General features: G+C 42.6%; 1 protein-coding gene across 3 annotated transcripts in view; it reads left to right on the top strand.

Moving 5' to 3' along the window:
• Window positions 1-26,482, top strand: part of PUDP (pseudouridine 5'-phosphatase) — a 511,045-nt gene that overhangs the window by 142,563 nt on the left and 342,000 nt on the right. For all 3 annotated transcript variants that reach the window (XM_077480824.1, XM_077480822.1, XM_077480823.1), the window contains exon 2: window positions 4,869-5,087. In XM_077480824.1, coding sequence (XP_077336950.1) covers window positions 4,869-5,087 — 219 coding nt within the window. The remainder of the gene's footprint in view (window positions 1-4,868; window positions 5,088-26,482) is intronic.

Here is a 26,482-nt window from a genome sequence, read left to right as displayed (position 1 = left end):
AGCCTGCCAAGGTTTAGTTGAGATTGAAGTTCAATATCAAGCATGATATTTAACATTGATTGTCTGCCAGCCATGTTTTAACCTTTTCCATTCTTGGAATACTTTTATTTTATGAATCATTTTACACAAACTGTGGCATACACATGGTTATCAACCCTAAGAGGAATCTTTTGTTGTATATACTGTGTATGTGTGGGTGTATATATATGTGTATATATATATATATATATATATATATATATATATATATATGTATATGGTTTTGAGGCAGCCTACATACACTGTGGTTAGTTCAAGATGTTTGGAACAACCTACCTGCAGAGTTCCTTCATACACTGCCAGTGTACCTAGAAAAAAAATGAAAGGCAAATGGCCAAATATTTGATTTGGATTTCTATTCTGTCCATTTTGTTAATTGATAAAAATGAACTATAAGGCCGGATTCACACCTATGCAGGTTGCAGTTTGCATATTCCAGATGCATTTTGCATTTTTGAATACATGTTTTTGATCCGTTGAAGTATATGCATCCAAAAACCATTCTGGCCCTTTCCATAAAATGCAAAGATGTGAACTGCATCCATAGGAAACCATGTTTCAATGGACTTTAGTGTGTTTCTGCAAAACTGAAAAATACATAGGTGTAAACCAGGACTTCCATTTCTGAAAGCATTCTAATTCTTTTGCGCAGTAGTATGTGTGTGTAATGGATTTTTCAGATATAATTTTTTGTGCCATAAACAAATATATCTGAAACAAAATCTTGGGCACCAAAAGTTATATATTCGGTAATATGAAAAGTAAGTACGACCCTATGGATATGTGTGACTTTTTCAACATATTTATACAGTAACAGATTAGATCTTCTTTCAAACATTATATACCTGAACATTTGACACATAAAATTGATATGCTGTATTTATTTTCATAATTGAAATGAGGAAACATATTGATTTGGCATGTGGAAAAATTGATATGATGTATTGATTTTCATAATTAAAATGAGGAAACATGCTGATTTGGCATGTGGAAAAAGTAAGCACACCCCTATATTTACCACCACTTTAAATCTATTAAGATAGAACTTGGTGTTCCAGATTATGGGTCAATGATTAGAACCCTCTTAGAGTAGAAGTCCAGCTTAACACTAAAATCCCTGCATCCACAGACATTCACAGTCTAACACTAACCTATCTAACCCTGTAAAGAAGAAATCGGTATATATACCTTTTTTGAAGCCTCTCTGGTTCAGTCTCCAACGGCGGAAGCTCTGCAGAGGACACAGTTGACAATGGCTCTGAAATGAATGGGAAGTGACATCACCATAGAGTTACTATGGGGATCCCGTTGTCAGCTGCCTCCTCTGCACTCATCTTAACAGCAAATCCGCGGCTGAAAGCTCAGTGTGGGATTGGGTCGGATCGGTTTCAGAAAAGGTATGTATACTGATTTCTTCTTTACAGGGTTAGATAGATTAGTGTTAGATCATGGATGTCTGTAGATGCAGGGATTTTAGTGTTGGGGTGGACTTCTACTTTAAGTATGCTAGTGATACTCGTCTTAAAGCGGAGGTCCACCCTAAAATGGACCTCCGCTCATCGGAATCCCCCCCCCCTCCGGCGCCACAATCGGCACCTTTCAGGGGGGAGGGGGGTGCAGTTACCTGGATAATCCAGGTAACTGCACCCACTTCCGGGCTAGCTCTCTGCGGAACGGGGCGTACGTTATGCCCCGTTCCGCAAGCGCCCGCCCCCTTCAGCAAGTGCCCCGCTGCCTGCTGGGAAACACACAGCTCCCAGAGGCAGCGGGGACCGTCCGGATTGCGCCGCGCGGCTCGCGCATGCGCAGTAGGGAACCGGGAAATGAAGCCGAAAGGCTCCATTTCCTGATTCCCATACCCAAGATGGCGGCGGGACCCGGCAGCCGAGCGAGCGATCGGCTTCGGGTGCCGACATTGCGGGCGCGCTGGACAGGTAAGTGTCACTATTTAAAAGTCAGCAGCTGCAGTATTTGTAGCTGCTGGCTTTTAAAAAAAAAAAAAAAAAAAAACGCGGAGTCCCGGTGGACTCCCGCTTTAATTAAACCTCAGATATTTACGGTCTGGTGTCTTTGCTAAAAATGTAATTAATATAATCATGCCTTGCCTAGGTTAAAATAGCTGTTAGTCCCTAAGAGCTCTTAGCTCTCAGAAGGTTGTGGATGCCTATGAGTCTGGCAATGGATTTAAAAGTTGGAAAAGTTATTTGAAATCAATCATTCCACTGTAAGGAAAGTCATTTATGAGTGTCATAGATTTCAAATGACTGCTAATTTGTCTAGGACTATGCAACCTAGCAAATACAGCCAAACAGCAGACTGTTTGATGCAAGAAAATAGTCCTCAAGAACTCCAAAATGTAGTTGTGGGATGTTCAAGTAACTCTTGCAGCAGATGATGTGCATGCTTCCACAATCAAAGCGTTTGAACCAATTTACCATACACAGGAAATGTGTCAGGAACAAGCCTTTGCTGTCCAAGGACTGCAGTTTGCCATCAAATATCTATATATTAAAATGTCTTCTGGGGAAATGTACTGTGGACCAGTGAAGCAAAGATAGAGTTGTTTGATCACAGTAGTAGTAGACATATTTGGCGCAAATAAAGACAGCATTTTTTGATATTGATTTTAAGTGCGATTATGTGGGGTGACTTGGTTGCATTTTGATTTGTTTTTAAAACTACTGCATCTTGACTCATCTCTGCTGGCATCCAGCAGGGATGAGTCAATGGTTATTAAGGAGATGACACCTGCTGGCGTCCCTGCTGTCAGCTGGGGGGATTCCTGGCTGACAGCAAAATGTAAACAAAGGAGCTGTGAGTGAAGAAACATGTACGGGTCCCCCCAATCTATACCAGGCCCTTCAGGTCTGATATGGAATTTAAGATGGACTCCACACCAAAAAAAATGTGTGGGGTCCCCCCAAAATCCAAAACTCTTGACTGAGCCTGCAGCCTGGCAGGCCAGAAAAGGGGGGACGAGAGTGCTTCTCCCCTCCTGAGCCATACCAGGCCATGTGCTCTCTTCCTCATGACCCTGGTCCAGTGGTTGTGGGGCTTATAATCTGGAAGACCCCTTTAACAATAAAGAGGCCCCCAGATCCCACAGCCATGTTAATCATTATGGGGTACATGGTGATGGATGAATGGGTCTACTGTGCACCGCCCTAGCAGGAGCTCTGAGCTATGGGCAGGTCCTTCATTATATAGGCTGTGCACACCTGAATTTACAACAAATGTGGCCATTGGCTCCTTAAAAACCAATGACTCATCCCTGCTGGCTGACAACAGGGATGAGTCAAAATGCAGTAGTATAAAAAACACATCATAATTAAACCAACTCACACTACATAATCACATGAAAATTAGATCAAATTGCAGCCGCACTAGTATGCACCTAGCCTAAGAGTTTTTCCTTAATACTCACCTATCCACTCTTCACGCAGTGTGGGTCATGGGGAGTAACACTGCAACTGGTGCTGCAAAACCTGGACCCTGGGTTGGTGATTCCCCCCCAGACCTCTTTTTGAAATCTCCAAATCTTGGAACCCAATCTGGGAACAACAAAATTTGGCTAAAACCAAAAACTAAATTTTCTACACTCTACAATTCTACAACTTATCCTGCAGCCCCGTGCTCTGTATACGTGCAAACCTTGTGTCCTTCCCACATCCATTTTCACAGTGGCAGGGTCTCACACTGTCACATAATACTGTATATATACATATACTGTATATACATGTGAGTGACAACTCAAAATTCAAGAACACAACAGCATGGTTGCCACACCATCACAGGATCTGCGTTAGGTTGACTTCGCTGGCAAAACAGGTATTTATGGAAATTGGCGGGGGAACCAAAGGGAGACTGTAGGAGCATATGTACTTAAAATAACATGCTGCAGCAATTATAGATATCATTTTCTTTATCCATTTACAGATGAGTTCAGTCAGCCTACATTTAACAAAGGACAGTGTGTACATGTGTGAATTATTGGCATTCTGAATTAAAATAGTGCTATAAAATATACACGAGACCAGGGTGGTTCTTTAGTTTATACAGTAAGATTCATGAATCCAGTTATACAGATATAGAATTTAAATTGAAATAGAAAAAAAAAAGTGTTTTTATTTTTTGCAAGACCAACAGCTAAACCACTATGAGCACAAAAAGTTCATAAAAGAGGAGCCCTGATATTATTTTTCAAGCAGGGTAATTATGTATCAAGGGCAGGCTATAAATTAGAGGTGCTGTCTGGCTTCATGATGTCACCATTGCACCAAATGCTACAGAACATTAGTACTGTAGCAGACAGCTACAGAGTACTAGGAAAATGTATTCATGTCATTTGATGTATATACTTGTTTGAAGCATGCCATGAATGGAATATCTTTATAATGATATTGAAATGATTATTATTGTTATTATGTCAGGTATTTGCTAGTATATGCCGTATTTTTCCCGAAAAGTTACAAAGTGAATTATACTAGTTATTCATAATTAAATGAATCTACCTTTTTAATTAACTTCAGCAAGGTATAATTATATACGGAAGTATCAAAAATGTATGTACATTGAGTAATTATTACACTGTATAATTACAGTATTAAGATTAACCTATAGGAATTTTTTGTTAAAAGACACATGCTAATTATTGTTTGAAGAAATGATTCTCAAGGTCACAAAAACATCTGTGAAGTCTGGAAAATTGAGCTGTTAACTGTCTTTTTTCGTTTTTCCATTTTATTTTGAATGTATGCAAACTCCCTCAGTATCACACTTTAACAATACATGTAATCCATCTTAATGCTTTTACATGCCTTCTTCTACAGACACGGAGCGCCTTTACACAGTGATATATAAAGAAATCTGTGACCGATTTGGAAAAAAATACACATGGGACGTAAAATCCTTAGTCATGGGGGAAAAGGCATTGCCGGCAGCTCAAATTATCCGGGATGTTCTCGACCTTCCTATTACTGCTGAAGAATTACTGAATGAAAGTCGAATTAAGCAGGAAGAGCTTTTTCCAACTGCTTCCCTGATGCCAGGTATAGTGACAATTTTATTGTCAGGTTATTAAGCCCTGTGAAATGACATGATGTGCATAATTCTGAAGGAAAGGGGTCTGTGTCTCCTCCATTGTACCTGGGTAGGCCACAAAATTTAGACGCTGTACTGTTTTACCATTTATCATTTTGCCAATGGTGTCTTATAAATAAATGTCAGACTTTTTTATTTTTTTCCTGTTATCATGGTTTGATTAAAGGGTAGGCCCAAAAGCTGTCAGACTGTGGGTATCAATACATTTCTGTTTAAAGGATAATTCTCTTAAAATGTAATAACTAAGATAACATCAGCAGGCTTTTGAATAAATGTGGGTATCTTGACTACCAAGTGTGCCCTGTGGTCCTTCCTATTTCACTTAATTAAAAATAAATGGAAAATGTAATAATAATAAAAAAAAAAAAAAAATAGGATTAAAATGTGCATGTACGTCTTGTGTTTGTATATATTACTATACCAGTCATCCCTATTTTACTTGAAAGGGAATTTTGACACTTTTTAATTTGTTTCCAAGGAATACTTTCTGCACTGCCATGGTGTCAAATGTATGTGCAGTGCTTTGAAAAAGTATTCATACCCCTTGAAATTGTCCACATTTTGTCATGTTACAACATGTAAATGTATTTTATGTGATAGGCCAACACAAAGTGGCACATAATTGTGAAGTGGAAGGAAAATGATAAATGGTGTTCAATTTTTTTTACAAATATGTGAAAAGTGTGGCATGCTTTTGTATTTAGCCCCCCTATTCAATACTTTATAGAACCACATTTCACTGTCATTACAGCTGTACGTCTTTTTGGGAATGTCTCTACCAGCATCTGTAAACAGCAATTTTCAAGTCTTGCCACAAATTTTCAAATGGATTTAGGTCTGAACTTTGACTGGGCCATTCTAACACATGACTATGCTTTGATCTAAAACATTCCATTGTAGCTCTGGCTGTTTGTTTAAGGTCATTGTCCTGCTGCAAGGTGAATCTCTGTCCCGGTCTTAAATATTTTGCAGACTCTCACAGATTTTCTTCTAAGATTTCCCTGTATTTGGTTCCATCCATCTTCCCATCAACTTTGACCAACTTCCCTGCCCCTACTAAAGAAAAGCATCCCCACAACATGATGCTGCCACCACCATGTTTCACGGTGGGGATGGTGTATTCAGGGTGATGTGCAGTGTTAGTTTTCCACCACACATATCTTTTTGCTTTTAGGCCAAAAAGTAAAATTCACCTTCTTCAACATGTTTGCTGTGTCCCCCGCATGGCTTCTCGCAAACTGCAAACAGGACTTCTTATGGCTTTCTTTCAACAATGGCTTTCTTCTTATCACTCTTCCATAAAGGCCAGATTTGTGGAGTACACAACTAATAGTTGTCCTGTGGACATTCTCCCACCTGAGCTGTGGATCTCTGCAGCTCCTCCAGAGTTACCATGGGCCCCTTGGCTGCTTCTCTGATTTAATGCTCTCCTTGCCCGGCCTGTCAGTTTAGGTGGATATTTTCAGATGATGAATTGAACAGTGCACCATGAGATGTTCAAAGATTGGGATGTGTTTTTTTTTTTTGTTTTTTTTATAACCTAACTCTGCTTTAAACTTCTCCACAACTTCTTCACAACTTTATCCTTAATCTGTCTGGTGTGTTCCTTGTCCTTCATGATGCTGTTTGTTTCTCTAACAAACCTCTGAGGGTTTCACAGAACAGATGTATTTATAATGAGATTAAATTACACACAGGTGGACTCTATTTACTAATTAGGTGACTTGTGAAGGCAATTGGTTCCACTAGATTTTACTTAGTGGTATCAGAATAATGGGGGCTGAATACAAATGCATGTCACATTTTTCAAATATGTATTTGTAAAAAAATGTGAAAATCATTTTCCTTCCACTTTACACTTATGTGCCACTTTGTGTTGGCCTATCACATAAAATCCCAATAAAATACGTTTACCTTTTTAGTTGTAACATGACAAAATGTGGAAAATTTCAAGGGGTAAGAATACTTTTTCAAGGCACTGAACCTGAAACATTGTAAGAACATATTTCTTCAGAAATTAGGTTTCTAAAATGTCTTTCATTGATACAATGCTATAGCTATGGAGAATCCCTTTCACTGATCCTTACATGGTAATTGGAACACTATTAATTTATGGCACAGATAACCATAAAGTATGCAAACCATACTCAACTAACACAAGTTAAATTGTGCCCTTCCATGACCATGAGCTAACAGTGCCTAGACCGGGCTTTTGGATTTTTTAGCACAGTGGTTTTGCACTTGGGGTACTGAAAAAAAAAGGTTCTTTACCTTTTGCCTTTGCAGGGTAAAGGAAAAGGATCACTTTTAGTGTAAAACAAAACCCAAAAACAAAACTTCCAGCTTAGGTGAATTACTGTGAAAGAGTGAGTTACTCGTAGGAGTACCTGGTAAAAATAATAGAAATAAACAAAAATGAACGCACCAATCCTCATTTAGGGATACCTTAAAGTGCTTGGAAAGCACAGTCATGGATTTGAAGCAACGTGCATATATCTGCAGTGTTTACTTATGTCTCTCCAAAGCTCTAAGTGTGTTTTTTCTCTGGTGCTCCACTCCTTTGTTATCAACATGAGTCACTTCTGACAAGTTTTCCCAACATATAATATAAATTTGTGTCGGGGGGGGGGGGGGGGAAGCTTATGACAGAGCATGTCTATTTTACAACAAAGTTCTGCTGCGTGTGAAGAAGCTGTGTTCCTTTCCTACAATCAGCTCTCCCACAGTGAAACAGCAGTCTCCCCACCCTCTGCTCTCTGCTGAAACAGATCAAGAAAGATTTTTAACATTGTTTTATCTCTGTATATCACCTGAGGCTGTTCACTTCACTCGGTATATGTGAGGGTTTACAACCACTTTAAGATACTGTAGAATGTGTTTGTAAAATATCTAGATGCCTGCTACCTTTCTGTTTTTCATGTAGTGTTCATCCACTGCATAATGCTTGTATTTATTCTGTACAAAAAAAATGTATGAACAATTAAGTAATTAGCAAAGCATATTAGAACATTCCATGAATGTTTCACTACCTGGTGGATCAATGTTCCATTGATTATTGCTAGCTTGCTGTGATTTTTTTTTTTTTTGCCACACAAGGATGTATTTTCATATGACATTTTTGTTCTTAATGGAGACAATGTGTGCTTGTTTGATAATTCCAGCCATTCCAACCTTAACGAGATTAACACAATTAAATTGGCATGTGTTTTACTGCATGTGCTATTCTAGAACATCAGTATTAAACAGTATTACAACCAATGTACTTATTTAGTTATCTATCCTAAATTCTTGACAATTCTTTGTAGTGTAATCTTGGCACCGACCCAGACATCATAGTCCTATTTTAGAATTGTACTGCAGTTGCAGCACAATGGGTCTAGAAGAAGGTACAAGATAAGCAACAACTGAACTCAATTTACTTTGCACTTGTTGGGGTTCAACGTGCTGACATTAAAAATGGTATGCCACTTACATGAAAGATCTGTAGGGTAAAATAATTGATAGATCCTTTAGATACTAACATGTTAAACCTTTAAAGGTTATTTACAGCCAAATTGGGATAATACCTACTTTATATATTGTACTTGTTACATATCCCCATTTGCATAGCAAAACTTAACAAAACATTTAAAAATGGCAGATTGGCTTTTTAGATGCTCTTTTTGGGAACTACCAGCAAGGAAAAATTCTACCTTGTTCTCTTTGTTATAAAAAGGGCTAGGAAGTTGTGTTTACCATGGTAAACCCTGCCTGAAGGCCGTTTGAACGCTCTGTCTTAACAAACGGTTAAAGGTTTAGGAACTGGGCTACTCCATTGTAAGTTAATGACAACGGAACGCAGCCAGTCCCCATGCTAGCCATTGGAACAGATCACTGTGATCTACTATAGGTGAGAAATGATTACATTTAGCCAAGACACAGTCCCTGCAGAAACATATAAAACGTAAGGTGTGATGTGTGAATAGGAACACATAACACACATACAGTATAGTGGGGTTTTCTCAAATTTGACTACAAAAGGGGAAATACACTTTAATATAGGGGTGTACTAGCAAGGAGATGGCCATACTCTCCCTGCTTCTGCTTTATTTGCTCTGTGCTACTGCTTCCTGATCATTACTCCTCCAGTCATCAGTTCAGCAGTGATGAAGAGGCAGCTCTGGCATGAGGAAACAAATTCCTGCCTCTACCAAGATCACCTCCATCCAGAGGCACAGTGTGAGACCAGGCATGACAAATCCACCACGGGGAAAGGATCAGCTACAGGAGGACCACAGGAAACAGTGGTTACTAGTCTTTTTCTCTCTCCTTGCACAGGTCAGGTCTTCTTTATCAGGGTGAACAAGATTTATGAGATAAGTAAGACTGCTAATCCTTGATGTGCTGTATCAGTGCTATGCAGCAGCAGACTTCTGTCTCCATGAATTGTGGTCTCCAAAGGAGCTCATGTAAACGGTGTAAGGGATTCTAGTATTGAAGGAGGGTGCTTGCTATTACTATGAGTAAAAAAAAAAAAAAAAAAAAAAAAAACCTGTTAAAAGTGCTACCTCTGCTACAGTGAAATTCCAAGCAGTGTTAGCAGCCCTCCTCTTCTCCCTTTCTGGACTTCAGAACTTTTCTACCTTATGTTATGAAGCTGAGGGGGAAGAAGGAATTCCAGCAGATCAAAGGATAATTTTCATAGCTGAACATTTTTTTTGCATTTCTTTTTTGCATGTTGTACAGAGCGATTTTATATAGAAAGACACTTTAAACCAGGTTTCAGCCATTTTTTTTAATAAAAGTAGAGAACAAAGTTCTACTTTTATTTCTTCATATATTTAGGGTAATTGATTTTTGTTTCTGGTTGCTTGTGCTTTGAACGGTAGCAGATATATTGTATAACCAGCCTCAAAGATTCTGACAACTTGGTTAATGAAAACCTTCCTTTTTTCCTCCTTCAAGATTCCTCACAGAAGGAGGCCACTGTACTGACATGTTACGGAAAACAAAAGAAGGCTGTGTTGTGTTCGGATATAATTTATTAATTTGAAAATGCCTTCTGATATGGCAAAACCATGTCAAATGCTCTTTGTAGATGTTTTCAGTAATCTTTGAGTACATTTTGCCTCAAGCATTTACATATGGCAGATTTGAAATTCCATATTGTTAAACTTTTTATCAGTTTCCAGGTGCTTTCTGCATATTGCTGAGGTGCTGTTGTAAGTTAATTTTGTGTGATAAATTGTAAGACCCATATTGGTTTTGCTCAGTTACAAATGTAAAAGTAGATTGAGATCAAAGACATTTCTAATTGTTCATAATATTTCGTTTGAGGTGCTCGGTAGTAGTTTGATCCACCCTTTTTTGAATTTTTTATTTTATTTGGAGTCTACATCTAGAGATAGAATTATTTCTAGTCACAATGTGGATGTGATGGCTCCTAGGGGCACTTTTTGTTGCATTCGTTGTTCGAATGTGCCCCTGGATCCGCTAGAACTTCCCAGTTATTGTTGCCTAATGGCGATAGGGTCTAAAAATAATGTTATATGCTGTAAATGGTGCTGCGCTGTTGAAAACTAAGTAATGAATCACTAAAACTATGTGACATACAAGTACATTTGAACACCAGCTGGCAAACAAACCTAAAGCTTCTGAAATGCAACAGTGTATTACTCAAAATGAACACAAGATGGCAGTAAAAATCCAACAACCACTGTAAAAAAAACTCCTTAACCACTTGCCTACCGGGCACTTACACCACCTTTCTGCCCAAGCCATTTTTCAGCTTTCAGCACTGTCGCACTTTGAATGACAATTGCACGGTTGTGCTACACTGTGCCCAAACAAATTGTTTATAATTTTCTTTACACAAATAGAGCTTTCTTTTGGTGGTATTTCACCACTGCTGGGTTTTTTAGTTTTTACAAAAAAAAAAAAACATTTTGAACAAACATTTTTTTTTTCACTTTCATTTCTGTCAGTAAATTTTGTAACTAAGTAATTTTTCACCTTCACTGATGTGTGCTGATGAGGCGGCACTGATGGGCACTGATATGCTGAACTGGTGGGCATTGATGAGGTGGCACTTATGGGCACTGATTAGGTAACACTGATGAGGAGGCACTAATATGCCGCTCTTATGGGCACTGATAGGTGGCACTGATATGTGGCACTAATGGGGACTGTTAAGCGTCACTGATGGGCACTGTTAGGTGCCACTGGTGGGCACTGATGGGTGGCATGGGTAAGCGGTACTGATGGGCACTGATGGGCATTGTGTGGCACTGATGGGCAACACTGGGCATCGATTGACAGCATAGATGGGCAGCACTGATAGGTGACACTGATTGCCAGCACCGACTGCCATTGCTAATGGTCACTGGTTGGTGGCACTTGTGGGCACTGATAGCTGACAATGGTGGGCACTGATTTGTGACACTGTTTTTCAATATTGTAATCAGGACACTGATGATCAGTGCCCTGATTACATTCCTAAATGTCCCCCTGCGTGGAGATGCCACTGATCGGCTCTCCTCGCCACCCACTCTGTCAGTGTGAGAGGAGGGGCGCTGATTACCGGCACTTCCTTGTTTACATGTGACCGACTGTGATTGGACACAGCTGATCACATGGTTAAAGAGCCGCAGATGCAGCTCTTTCCACAGATCGGGGTCATGCCATGTGCTAGCTACACGGCACGACCGCGATTGCCGCACTGCACATCCGTTCTGAGACGCCGTCATATGACGTATGAATGAGAGCCGCACCACCCCGCCGTCATTTGATGGTGGGCGGGCAGCAACCAGTTAAAGTGCAATAGTGAAATAAAACATCTAGTGCAAATACAAAAATTATGAAGTGACTATATCCACACAGTCTGTGAAATCACAAAGTGCTTGGAATATGTAAAGTGCAATAATGGTGTTCTCTGGATTCAATAAAAATATAATGTAATTGTCCCAATCTATATTGTGCGAATAAAGCTGGTGTGGCATTTTATTTTTATTGAATCCAGAGAACACAATTATTGAACTTTACATATCTTTCAAGCACTTTGTGATTTCATAGACTGTGTGGATATAGTCACTTCATATTTTGTGTATTTGCACTGGACGTTTTTTTTTTCACTATTGCACTTTAAGAAGTTTTTTACAGTGATCATCGGATTTTGCCATCTTGTGTTCATTTTGAGCAATACACTGTTGCATTTCAGAAGCTTTATGTTGCTGATACCAGTGTTTGTTTATCAGCTGGTGTTTAAATTGTACTTGTATTTCACATAGTTTTCAACAGCACAGCACCATTTACAGCGTATCATTATATTTGGAGGTGACCCTTTTTACTGATTGGTAGATGGAGTTTTCTATTTTCATATATATATATATATATATATATATATATATATATATATATATTATTTTTTAATATGTATTGTGTAGGACCGACTGGTAAAAGTAATGGTGTCGATTGCCTGTCTCTTGTGACAATCATGTGGCCCTCTGACAGAGCGCAGGTTAGGGAAATTTGCCCTTTTAATGAAGTGGCTGTCCCTTCTCTCACTCCATTACCACCTTTTCTGTGGTAGCTGGGCAAATTTGCCCATCCTTGTTGCTGCTTCTGTTATGATTCTGCAGCTCAGGTGGCTAGGCTGTGTACCCACACCCGTCAGCTGGGTTTTCTGACATGGCCACTCCCTGCAGGAGTGCTATTTATTGGATGGATGCCAATCCAGGTCTGTTGAGCAGCGTCTCCTGGGAAGATCCCTGTGGAGCGTTCCACTTTCTCTTCTCTTTCTTTTGTGCTGCTTTGGGTCAGCTTATTGTTAAGTATCCATTTCCCTATTTGTATACTCCTGTCCTCTCTTTATGGCTCTCAGCTCAGATGTTCAGTCTTGCAAGTGTTCTTGCATTACAAAGGGGCATCCCTTATTTTTGTCCGTTTTCAGAAATGTATCTGCAATTGTTTACTCTGCAACTTTTGTTTAATTTTTTTTTTTTTCAATAAAATTTGTATTAAGTTTCACAATGGACAATGTTGAGAAGCAAAAAGTACAATTCCATCGGTTACAATCATAACCTATCATAACAGAAATTGCCAGTAGTAACAATAGTCATGGCACACATATATATGATTGGCATAAAACAGGAAATAAGGTAAAAGATCTGGTAATGTGCCAAGTAACAATTGAAGTAGGGGTATTGGGATAGGAGATAAGGTAGGAGGGGGGGGGGGAGGGATGGGGATTAGGAAGGGATAAGGATCTTGAGAATAAGGTTGTATGGTGAGTAATCTTTCGAGTACAGGAACAATAGCAATAAAAAAGATAAAAGTCATCAAGTGGATGTTCAATATATCTTCGATTTATACCATCTGTGCCATGGGAGCCATGTATTCCGAGTTTTGACATATGAGGCTAGACCTCTTGATCCAAGAAGTTCGTAGGTAAAGTGTGAGTGAACCAATGTGGTGACGTCAAGGATAGTAGGTAAATTTGGTGATTTCCAATTTCTAGTTAGAAGTAATCTAGTAGCTAGGAGAATGTGGGTAATAACTGTGTGAAATGTGTGGGGGATATCTTCTGGTATGATATTGAGTATGGCCAGTTGCGGTGACAGGGAGAGAGTGGTATGACTAATTTCATGAATAAGTCATGTGACTTCCGACCAGAGGGGTCGTATTTTAGGACAGTGCCATAAGATATGGATTAGGGTCCCTGTATGATTACAATTACGCCAGCATAGTGGGGTGATGGAGGTTTGAAATTTAGCCAACCTATGAGGGGTTAGGTACCATCGAAGTGTGATTTTGGTTGTTAGTTCCCATAAGCCCGTTCGCCGTGTAACCTTATAGACAGAATTTAGTGCTTGTTGCCATTGGTCATCAGAAAGTTGTATGTGTGTGTTTAATTCCCAATCTAGGAAGGGTTTGGATTTGTAGAAGACATTTTTTCCTTGAAGCAATGGGTATATAAGTGAGATGCCTTTAGCCGTGGAGCTACGAGAGAAATAGAAGTTCCATAATTTTGTAGGTAATGTCCCTTCTATGTTAGTGTATGTGTTTAGACATGAACGTATTCTGTGAAATGTGAGGAAGTCTGAGTTGGGTGCTCCATACGTGGACTGGATCTCAGAGAATGTTTTGTGGTCAGTGAGGGTTCTAAGTTCAGCCGTGTTTGATGCGTGTGATGTGAGCCATGTAGGGAGGTGCAGATCAGGGGATAAAATCCGGAGAGTTTGAAGGGGTATCTGTATGTCTTTCATGGGAAGTGATATCCACTTTATTGTTAAGTAAACTTTTCCATGCAGAGATCGATGCCTGTATGGTGGGTGAGTAGAGGCGTAAATTCGTTACAAAAGCTGAGGAGCTACACAGCCAGCTTTTGAGATCAGGACCTGGAGTGGCGTGATTTTCAATATCACCCCATAGTGTGGTGTGGGGGGGATTAGTCCATTCCTGCAATTGGGAAAGAATAGTGGCTAAGTAGTAATCCCGAATGTCGGTATAACCCATGCCCCCGGCATGTTTATGTTTGATAAGCTTAAAGTGGTTGCTTCTAGGTTTTTTACCTTGCCATATGTAGTTGGCAAGAATAGATTGCAAAGAATTAAGGTAGGATTTGGATAAAGGGATAGGAAGGGTGCGAAATACGTACAATAATTTGGGTAGTAGGAGCATTTTAAAGGCCGCTAGTCTGCCTGACCATGAGAGTTCAAATCGGGTCAGTTTGGATAATTCTTTGATTAGCATTTGTTTGGTGGCTATATAGTTAGACTGAAATAATCTGGATACAGATTTGGTGAGCACGATACCCAAGTATGGTATACCATTTTCGGCCCAGGGATAAGCATATTGGTTACGTAAAATAGAACTAGTAATAGCGTCAAGGCCTAGGTCTAAAATATAAGATTTGGATTCATTGACCTTATAGTATGAAACCGAACCAAAGTTGGTTAGAACATGTTGTACCGAAGCCAGGGAAGTTACAGGATTGGTAATCATCATTATGACGTCATCTGCGAACAGATTTATTTTATGTTCAAGGTGACCTATTTTGAAGCCTGTTATAGTGGTACAGTTTCTGATGTGTGCTGCTAGGGGTTCCATAATTAGGTTAAAAATTAGTGGAGATAGGGGGCATCCTTGGCGGGTGCCATTGGTTATTGGGAATGAACGAGAGACAATGCCATCGGTGTATACTTGTGCAGACGGAGAGGAATATAAAGCCATGATGGCCGAAAATATATGGCCATGGAATCCGAATTTATGGAGTGTGGCTTTTAGGTAAGCCCAATGGACTCTGTCGAACGCCTTCTCTGCATCCAAAGACAGAAGCAGAGAAGGCGTTCTGGTGGTCTCTGCATGGTGTATTATGTTGATTAGTCTCCTCGAAGCGTCATATGTTTGTCTACCCTTTGTAAAACCTGATTGATCCGGGTGGATCAGAGTGGGCATAATTTGGATCAGTCGATTAGCTATAAGTTTAGCAAATATTTTGGTGTCTATATTGAGGAGTGAGATTGGGCGAAAGTTTTGTGGTGTGTCAGGTTCCTTCCCCGGCTTCGGCAACGTGATTATTAAAGCTTTAAGCATTTCATCTGGAAGAGAAGAGGAGGAGGCAGCGTCATTGCATACTTGAGAGAGGTAAGGAGCCAAGGTAGTACAACATTTTTTGTAGTATTCGTTTGTTAAGCCATCAGGCCCTGGTGATTTATTGGTAGGTAGAGCTGATATTATGTTTTGCACCTCCAAGTGGGTAAAGGGTGTATTTAGGTCAGTCAAATGTTGCTGTGATAGTGTTGGTAAATCAATTGTTTGCAGGAATGTATTAATGTCTGCAAGGGAGGGTTGGTTCGTGTTAGTGTCATCTTTCAAGTTGTACAATGTTTGGTAATAATGACTAAACGCATCAGCAATAGTTTGCAGATCTAAGAGTTTCTGTTTTGTGGTGGGGTGGAAGAGGTGGTGAATTTTGGATTTAATGTATCGACCCTTGGTCTGGAGTGCAAGTGCTTTCCCTGCTTTATTGCCTGTAGTGTAATAATGTGCCTTCAATTTCGTGTAGGTCTTAGTGTGTGTTTCTAGAAGTAAGTTTCTAAGTTCCTGCCGGAGGAGAACTAATTGATCTTTTAGTTTGGGATCTGGATTGGTTTGGTTTTGAACATCAAGTGTATGTATCTTGGCTACAATGGTGTCTAGACGCTGTAATTTCCTCCTCTTCTCTCTTGCAGAGAGCTGTATAATGATCCCCCTGACGAATGCCTTATGTGCATTCCAGAGGACAGTGTTACTGGAGACTGAGCCAGCATTTATCTGAAAAAATTCTTCAAGTTGAGTGCGTATATAAGAAGAATGTTCTGGGGAAAGAATAATGCCTGCATCTGCTCTCCATACTGTATGACGTGGGGAATTTGGATGATCTGTAACAGTGAGTGTTATCGGAGCGTGATCGGACCAGGTTATCGTACCGATGCTCGATTCTGTTGATCTGGTCAATGTCCATTTGTCAACAAGAAAATAGTCAATCCTCGTATAGCAGTTGTGCCTGTGAGAAAAATAAGAGTAGTCCTTTTCTGTGGTATGGTGACATCTCCAGATGTCGTAGAGGTTATTGTTTCTGATGAAGGTGGTCATTGGGGAAGTTAGTCTGGAAGATCGTGAAGAAGTATCCATCGAATTGTCTGGTACCACATTAAAGTCTCCACATATAATTAAACAACCCTGTCGAAATGTTTCGAGTTTTTTCATCAGTTTAGATAGAAATTTGATTTGGCCAGTATTAGGGGAGTAGACATTTACAATGGTGTATCTGGTTTTGTCAAGGTTGCAGTCCAGTGCTATGAATCTCCCATCTTCGTCTGCTATGCTGTTGTGTAAGGTGAAGGTAATGGTATCTTTAATCACTATCATAACCCCATTGTGTTTGTCTGGACTTTTGTTTAATTTTAAGGCAACACCCAACTGGATTTACTCTTGTTGGTGTCCATCTGTATTCGGACAGGATCTTCCTAAAGGCTTTACAAATCCCTCCAAATATATATTTAATAATTATTATTATTTTTTTTTTCAGCTGAGCAGTGTTTTTTTTGGATACTCGGTTTATAATGGTTCAGTCTTTATCCCTTTTCCTTTAATTGGATTGGTGGTGGATATTGACATATATCTTCCACAATGGCACACTTCTTTTTTTCTTTGCTTAATTTGTACATGTACAAGAGCTAAACAGGTTGGTTCCCATGCATAATGCATGCTTTCTATCCTTTGTGTTCTCCCTCCTCCTGCCGGTTTCCTTTCTTACCTTTTGCCCTAGGGATGAGTTACATATGTGTTGGGGATTAATCTCCTCTCCGGTAGACATATGCTCCCATGATTTACTGGGGGGTGGGGTTGTGATTTGGACATGTGTTTGCCTCTGCATAGCAATTTTGCTTTTTTAAAGTTGATCCTCTCAGTATCTGATTTATTTGATTGTTTTACAGATACATACTGTATAACTTCAATGTTGATTGTTTTGTTATTATCATTACCATTGTCTGTTTTCTCCACTTAGAAGTAATATTAATGCCTCGCTTCTCGTCCTGAGGAAGTGGACATTTTCCACAAAACATTGAGCACTTGAGAAACGGCAGGAATACCCCCGACCATTGTTCATAATTTCTTTCTGCATATGGAACTATAGTTTAAATGAATTCCCTTACTGTGGTGGATCTTGGATACCCCTGCTGGCCATCTCCGCCAGACCTGTGCCTCCTGTCCTCCAAACGCAGCCTGCAGATTCGCCATAACCAGCCCTTAACCCTCAATCACAAGACAAGCCACACAGGTGTTGAGGGTTAAACATGCAGAGCATAAACTGTTTATTAAGTATCAAACATACACTTTTAAACACAGTTAGGGACACTCTTCTTAGCTTCGTCATAGAGGGGGTAGGGGACAAGGAAGAACCAAGCGCTATACAAGTCATTCATTCATTCATTACATTATCTCAGTGCCATTTTGTATATGTCTTTATCAGCTAAAAGTACATTGTTTGTGGAATAAAAGTATATATTTAGCCCAGCCAGGCCAATAGGTTTGGGTAGCCAGGAACGACTCCACAAGCCCAGCCACAGATACCGCGTTCACCCGATTCCGATGAACCGGCGACCATGGACACAAATGTCTGGAGGTGGCATCTTTTCCAGGTGGTGGGCGATGGCAAATAGCCCTCCAAATCTCACGTTCTCTGCTGGGCCATAGTCTGTGGGTAGAAGGCGAGCCCACAGCCCCTTCCAAAACACACAGTGACAGTGGGTTCTGTCACACTTATCTGTGTTTAATAAATTGGGGATTCCTCCTGCTGACAGGGCACATTTTTTTTTTAAGATACTGTATGTATGCTAAAGTCTTTTAATGCAAGTTGTCTATGTAATAAAGTTTGTTAATTTTATTGTCTGGGAAGTTTATGGTGTACTGATAAAGTCCATACTCATTCACAATTTTCTCTATTGAGTCTCCAATTGAAATGTGGTACCCCTGTATGGGCTTATGTTCTGCCACTATCCCAATACCTTGTTTAATATTCAACTTGAATGTGAACCCTATTAAAGTGAATAGGAGGCAAATCTGGAAAGTCATTTCTGGTCATTTTTAAGGCTGATAGGCAAGGGATTGTCAAATGAAATGGGGAGCTGGATATTGGCAGGAGTAATATGTACCAATGCAAAAAAAAAAAAAAAACATTCAGTGAGTCTCCTGACCCATATTAGACCACATGTCCTCAACATATGGAGTGTGCCCTACCAGGGGATCCCCATTTAAAGGCACCATCTCTCCACATTGATGGAGACAAGGCCTCCTCCCGACAACCATGGAGCATGGTCATCTGGGCTTGCAGGGGAGTTTATTTAAATGCAGAAGCCTTCTTTAAACTTCTTTAAAATAAGGGGTCTCCCAGATATCCACCCATCATGTGATTGAGTACGGGGGACCTAACACATCTGGTTATTCATTTGTTTTTTTTTTATAATTGTAATTTTTATTAATTTTTAAAGCAAAAACAAAAACAATACACTAGAGCACTAGAAAAATCAGTAAATATCGAGAGATATAGATCAAGATGTAAGGCATAAGTTACAACAGACAGAGAAAAATGTCCACAAACGCAGGCACAAGGGTTAACTGCGTATCCATATCTCGTACTATAAATAACAAACAGTCAATGTAAATCAAACAAACTATTCTGAGCATCAAGAGGCCGGAGGCCAAAAAGAGGCAAAAAGAAAAAAACGAATATTCACATGGTCAGCATAGTATGTCCCTGGGAGGGGAGGGGGACAGGACAGGGTAGGGAAGGGGGGGGACGGAAGCCATCAACAAAGGGCCCCGGTCGGTAGCTGCAGTCAGATGGACGTACCGGCAGGGGGGGCCCCATATGCTGATCGATCCCAGGGTTCCCACACTTTATCGAACTGGGGAACCAAATCATGCACCGAGGCTGTCAAATACTCCATTCTCCGAATTTCAGACACCAGTTGGAGTAACCTAGGCCAGGGGGGAGTTGCATTGGACAACCAACACAATGGGACAAGCCTCTTAGCAGCAAGTAAAATGTAGGAAACCAGTCGATTGGTGTTTTTAGGTATACCTGGTATAGGGAGACCCAGCAAGCAATATAGGGGATCAATCGGGAGGGATACCCCCGTCACCTCCACCACCAAAGACCCCACCGCTATCCAGAAAGGCCGTATCAAAGGGCATGTCCAGAAGATATGGAACAATGACCCAATGTCAAGGCCACATCGCCAACAAGATGGCGAGACTGAGAAATCGTATTTGTGGATGACATCGGGGGTCTTATACCAAAACATAAGGATTTTTATTGCTGTTTCCCTTTGCGTAACACACTTAGAGGATTTGAAAGTAGAGGACCAAATCCTATCCCACGTCTGCAGGGAGATAGGCTTGTCCAACAACTGAGACCATCTACTCATATACAGATGCGTAAATTCAGTTAGAGGGGTCGACTCATGGAGGATGCGGTGAATAGAGGAAATTAAATTAGGTTGATGTGGGCCTTGAGCGCAGAGATGCTCAAAAGCTGTGGGAGTGTCAAGGATTAAGGTTGGAGATTTAGAGTTAAAGAAGTGTCTCACCTGTAGGTAGAAGTAAAACGAATGTTTGGGAATGTCATATTTTTCTCGCAAGGTCTCAAAGGCGTGAAGTCTACGGGAGACAGGGTGTACCAGGTTTCTAAGTTGGAAAAGAGGGGGATCTAGCCACGGGGAAATCCTACCCATGGACAGTCCATCAGGGATATTAGGATTAAATAAGACATTCGTGAGGGGGGGGCAGGCCGAAGAGAGGGAGTACTTTTTGTTACACTTTTGCCACAAGTCCAAGGTAAATGACATTGGGGCCGTACATTGATGTCTGAGGGTGGAGGGTAGTCGGGATGGTGCGCCCCAGATCAAGGAGCATGGGTGAACCGGATACAGGACCCCCTTTTCAATAGTAGCCCACCGACTCGTGGCATTAAGAGAGGACCAGGTAGCAATAATTCGTAAATGGGTAGCTTGATAATATTTCACAATATCCGGAGCACCCAACCCCCCCCCCCCCCGACCCGCGGGCGCAAACACCACAGAGCTGGCAAAGCGATGAGACCTATCAGCCCAAATAAATTTAAGGAAACGTCGTCGGAGAAGTTTAAGCTGAGGGGACGGAACGACAACTGGCAGCGTCTCAAAGTGATAGAGCAGTCTGGGCAAGACTGACATTTTAAGGACGTTGAACCTGCCTAGCAGGGATATAGGGTATTTAGACCAGGTCAGTAGTGAATTATTTATATCCTGAAACAGGGCAGGAAAGTTCGCACGGAACAGGTGGGAATAAGAAGGGGTCAGAAAAACCCCCGGTACTTGAGTGAATCACTGCACCATCTGTAGGGGTAAGATTCTTTTAGTCTAGAAAGTTGTGTGGCAGGGATGTGTATGGGGAGGGCCTCAGTCTTAGAGGTGTTAACCTTGTACCCAGAAATACCCCCAAAGGATGTTAGTAGCTTGTGCAATGAGGGGAGGGATATCTGGGGGTTGGTAATAGTTAGCAGGACGTCGTCAGCAAAAAGTGATAATTTGTACTCTCCCTGTCGCATCACCACCCCACGAATATCTGGATGAGAGCGTACAGCCTCGGCCAGGGGTTCCAGACATAAAATAAATATTAGCGGAGATAGAGGACACCCCTGCCGAGTACCATTCAACAGGGGGAAGCGAGGCGACAGAAAGGACGACATCTGTACCTGGGCAGTGACCGTTGAGTATAAAGCTTCCAATGCCCTCAAAAAAGGGCCCCGAAACCCATAAACCCTGAGTGTGGCGAACATATAAGGCCAGCTGAGCCTATCAAAGGCCTTTTGGGCGTCTAAGCTAAGTAGGAGTGCTGGTGTGATGGTCCTATCCAAAAGATCGACCAGGTTGATCGTGCGGCGGGTGTTGTCACCTGCGTGTCTGCCAGGCACAAACCCCACCTGATCTCTGTGAATACGTTTGGGGGCAAGAACCGATAGCCGGGAGGCAAGAATTTTAGTAAATATTTTGTAGTCAGAATTCAGAAGGGCTATGGGCCTATAATTATCTGGGATGGAGGGATCCTTACCCGGTTTGGGGATCACTGAGATGAAGGAATGCGAGAAATGTGGATGGGGATGGGTCCCCTGTAGTAAAGTATCAAATAGAGTGAGCATGTGAGGTCCTAAAATGTCTAGATAGGTTTTATAGTAGAAATAGGGGAGTCCATCAGGACCAGGTGACTTATGCGATGGAAGATCCCGCACTACGTCAGAAAGCTCCTCTGCCGATACCGCCTTATTAAGGGTCTCTAGATCGCTCGACGAGAGTTTGGGGAGTTTAAGATTAGAGAAGAAGGCTCTAAATTTCTCTTGAGTAAAGTGAAAATGGTTTTCCGGGGAAAGACAGTTGTAGAGTTTATGGTAAAATTTACCGAAAATGTTTGAAATTTCACGAGGGCAATAGGTCCTAGATCCGTCAGGTCGGGAAAGAAACTCAGGAAAAGAATTGAATGCACGTGGGCGTAATTTGTTGACTAGCATTGTATGAGGTTTATTGGAAAATTCGTAGAATTTCTGCCTCATCCAAAGCAGCGATTTGGCTGCCCGGTTGAGTTGTGCTGTTTTAATCTGTTCCCGAAGGAGAGTGACCCTCCGGAGTCTTTCCACCGTGGGGGCGGCCAGGAGCTTCCGTTCAGCCGTGAGAAGAGCAGAGGTTAGTGATCGGATAAGTGCGGACCTATCCCTCTTCAATCTAGAGCTCTCTGCAATACAAGCGCCTCTGAAGACGGCCTTATGGGCCTCCCACAGGGTGGAAAAATCCGGGACCGACCCAGTGTTCAGTTGAAAAAATTCCGTGAGACTCTTTGCAAGGACCAAGCGGGAGCTTTCAGAATGTAGGAGGTGGCTGTTAACCCTCCAGTGACAGGATCTAGGATAAGCCTGAGTGAGCAAGAGGTTTAGGGTAATGGGGGCATGGTCGGACCAGGTAATCGGTAACACCTCAGAGTCAACCACGTGTGGGATGAGAGGGGCGGAAATGAGAAAGTGATCGAGCCGCGAGTACATTTTATGGGCTGGAGAATAAAAGGTGAATTGCTGAGCTGTGGGATGCTTGATCCTCCATGAGTCGAAGAGCCGATGGGACCTGATGAGCTGACGGAAAGAGGTGGCTTGGGAAGCCAACTTCCTGGAGGGTGTGGATGAGAACAGAGTTTTCCTATCCCTGGAGGGAGACATGACCAAGTTAAAATCCCCCCCAACTATCATGAAAGGCTGGGATGGGCAATGAGGGGAGTCAAGCAAGGTACTAAGGAAGTCAAGCTGCCCAACATTAGGGGCATACAGGTTGACAAGGGTCAGGAAGGTGCTCAAGTGCTGGCATTCTAAAACTAGGTACCTGCCATGGGGATCTGCATGGGATTTTGTAACCTTAATAGAGCACGTCTTCTTAATCAAAATTGCAACCCCTGCCTTGCCTGTGGGGTCAGAGGCCAGGAAGGAGGTAGGGAAATGTTTGGAGGCAAACTTAAGGGAGCCATCCGCTCTAAAATGAGTTTCTTGCAGCATAATCACGTCCGCACCGGAAGACCTGAATTCCTTCAGGGCCAACCAGCGCTTACGTATGGAACCTAGGCCTTTAACATTATAGGACAGAATTTTTAAAGCCATAAGGAAGCGTTATTAAGATAAGCAATGGTAAGTACCTGAGAGTAGTGGCACAGCCTATAGTAAACAACATTATAGTAAACAACATTATACTGGGGCATCTTTGAAGAAAATGCGACTTTGGCGTCAGATATACCCCGGCAAAGAGAAAAAAATAGGAGCGCCCAAAGCCAGGATAGCCTGAGGCCTAACCAACCTTTGTAGTGCATAGGAGAGTAATGAAACTGAGCTCTACAAGTGGACACAGTAGAACATAAAACATTAGTAAAATACAGTAACAAAAACAACAAAAGATAAACAACAAAAAGAAAAAGAAAAAGAGCAGAAAAAAAGAAAAAAACATTAGCATGACCTGAGGGCGTCATGTGCCTCAGGGGACCTAGGGAGTCAACCCAGGTCAAGAGGGTCATGGCCGGACGAGCACCAGGGGTGGTCGGACTGAAAAAATGGAAGGGCCATCAACTCTCCGTATGAATTCGTAGATGAACAAATAGCATTAACAACCTATAGTTCTCGTAGAAAAAAACAAAAACAAAAAACAAACGGAGCCCCATGGGGTGGGGAAAAAAGTCCCAGCTTGACGAGTCAAGGCAAAGGACAAACATATTGATACCACAGCAACAGGAACTTCTCCCTTCCCATACACAGGAGGAAGGGAGAAATGAGAGGGTCAAAGTAGCAAATAAACGGAACCACAAGAGAAGTGTCGAGAGGGTTCAGGGAGGTTGCTTGGAGAACCGTGGGCGCTGAGGTGTAGAGAGGTGCCTCCTGGTCTTTCTTTGCACGGGCGTCCAGATGTGGCTTGGAGTGTTGGGTAACGGACGAATCTGGACTTCAGCGGGATGTATGTCCTCCTCAGGGAGGGGAGGAAGACCAAGGTTCTTTAAGAAGGTTTCGCTTTCCGGAAGGTCCCGTAGGACGTGCTGAGTTCCATTTTTTGACACCATCAAGCGAAAGGGAAACCCCCAGAAGTATGGGACCTTGTGGTGTTGCAGGTGGGAGGTGATTGGCCGGAGGTTCCTACGTTTAGCCAGAGTGATGGGAGAAAGATCACTGAAGATTTGCAGTTTCACCCCTTGGTAGGTTATTTGAGGTTTATTGCGTGTGGAGCGGATCAGTGCCTCCTTGCTTTCAAAGAAGTGAACCCGGACAACAACGTCCTTAGGTCTGGCTCCAGCAGGAGGTTTGGGGGCCAGGGAGCGATGTGCTCTGTCAAGGCGCCAGTCTATGTCCACGACCGTGGGGGCCAGGGCGTTAAAAAGGCCCAGGAGGTAAGAACGTAGATCAGAGTCACCCACAGTCTCCGGGATACCCCTAAAGCGTAAGTTCTGGCGTCTCTCTCTATTCTCCAGGTCCTCCTGTTGCAGCTGTAGTTGGGAGACAGAGAGGCGGAGGTTGTGATTGTCTTCTTCAACGGCTTGGACATAGCTAACCATCTTGTCAAACTTATTTTCAAGTGTGTCTGTACGCTCACCCAGCTGGTTGATCTCCTTTCTCAGTTCCACCGCAAGCTTATTTACCTCGGCCGAGACATTAGTCGTGATCTGTTGAAGTAATAGGTGCAGCTTGGCGTCCAATTTGGCATCCAAGATAGCAGGGGTAAGAACCCCCTGCGCTGAGGGGGGACCCGGTTCAGGGGCCTGGAGAGCATTAGCCGAAGAGGAGCTAGAGCCCTCAGTCCAAAGAGTTGAATCCAGAATGGCGAAGGGATCCGGCGGAGAATGAGAGGGCGCGAGTTGAGATCTGGTGACAAAACGATCCATAATAGGCCCTGTCTGTTGTTGTTCAGGAATATGCTTGTAATGTTCCTGCTGCTGACCGATTTTTCCCATGGGGTGCTTTGGTACTGTAGAGATAAGAAAAGCTTACCCCCGGATCTATTAGTAGCTAGCGTTGTTTAGTGGGGGTCGTGGAGAGTAGATGGGCCCCCTAACTCATTTAGGAGCCACGGAGGTTAAAGTTGATCGTGGTCATATTAATTACTGGCGACAGGTACAGTCAATGTCAGGAGGCTTATTTTGTTTTAACCCCTTCACCTTGTGGAGCTGTGGCAATGGGAGCTGTGAAAACCTGGGTGTAGCAGGGTGTAGCAAGATGGCCACCAGGAACCAGTATAGGCCGAAGCCAGGGTCTCGCCTGGAGGGTGTTGCCAGGGGTGATTGTTGCCTGATGCAATGGTAAAAGGATAGCAATGAACCAGTCCTCATAAGCCCCCAGGGGTGGCCTAGCAAGGGATCCTCCTGACGGTGTGGGGAGGGAGGGGAGAGAGAATTGGAGGGGAGCAGGCAGGTGGAAGTTCAAATATCCCCACAGGGGACTCACCAGGCTGGAGGGGTGCAGGGCAGGTGATCCCAGGAGCCTTATGTGTGCAGCGGTGCGGCGGCCGAGTATGTCTCCTCCGGGATGCCTGGTTCCGCCGCCGGGCAGCCCCGCAGGAAAGTCCGGGGATTATGGAGGACTAGTAGGCCGCAAGATGGCGCCCGGCGCGGCGGCCTCCGGCGGCCAGAACGGATTAAATCCTGCGGTCCCCGAGCGAGAAATGGCTAGCAAAAGTACCCTGACCTGTGGAGAAGCTTCCGAGGAGCAAAACAAGGCGGTTTTTTGGCACTTAGGGCGTTCTGGAGCGGAGGATGGCACCAGATTAACAGAGGCCTGGCGGAGCTCTGCTGAAAAGCGTCCGTCCTCGGTCCCGGCCGGCCACGCCCCCCCTGGTTATTCATTTGTTAAAACAAAAAATACACACTAATGCCACGTACACACGATAAGACTATCTGGCGGACTTGGACTCTAGTCTGCCGGACAATTCACCCATGTGTGGGCTCTGGCGGACTTTCTCTTTCCAAAAGTCCGGCGGACTTAGAAGTTTTAACTCAAAATTGTTCAACAGACTCGGCAGTCTGGTGGACAATCCGGCCGTCTGTGCGCTAGTCTGCCGGACTTTTGAAATGAACGGACTTGCCCACACATGGAGGAAAGTCCGTTCATTTTGAACGTGGCTCCAGGTAGACGGGACTATCGAAGGAAGTCAATGTCGCCGCCCTCGGCGGCAAGATTGACACCTCGCTGGCCCCGTCACCTGGTATAGACTTAAAGGGGAAGCCCTACGCCAAAAAAACGGCGTGGGGTTCCCCCAAAGTCCATATCAGACCC

The sequence above is a fragment of the Lithobates pipiens genome, unplaced genomic scaffold (genome assembly GCF_037356315.1).
Source record: "Lithobates pipiens isolate NorthernLeopardFrog02 unplaced genomic scaffold, aLitPip1_a1.2 Scaffold_16, whole genome shotgun sequence".
Taxonomy (NCBI): Eukaryota; Metazoa; Chordata; class Amphibia; order Anura; family Ranidae; genus Lithobates; species Lithobates pipiens.
This window is presented reverse-complemented; position numbering and strand designations above follow the sequence as displayed.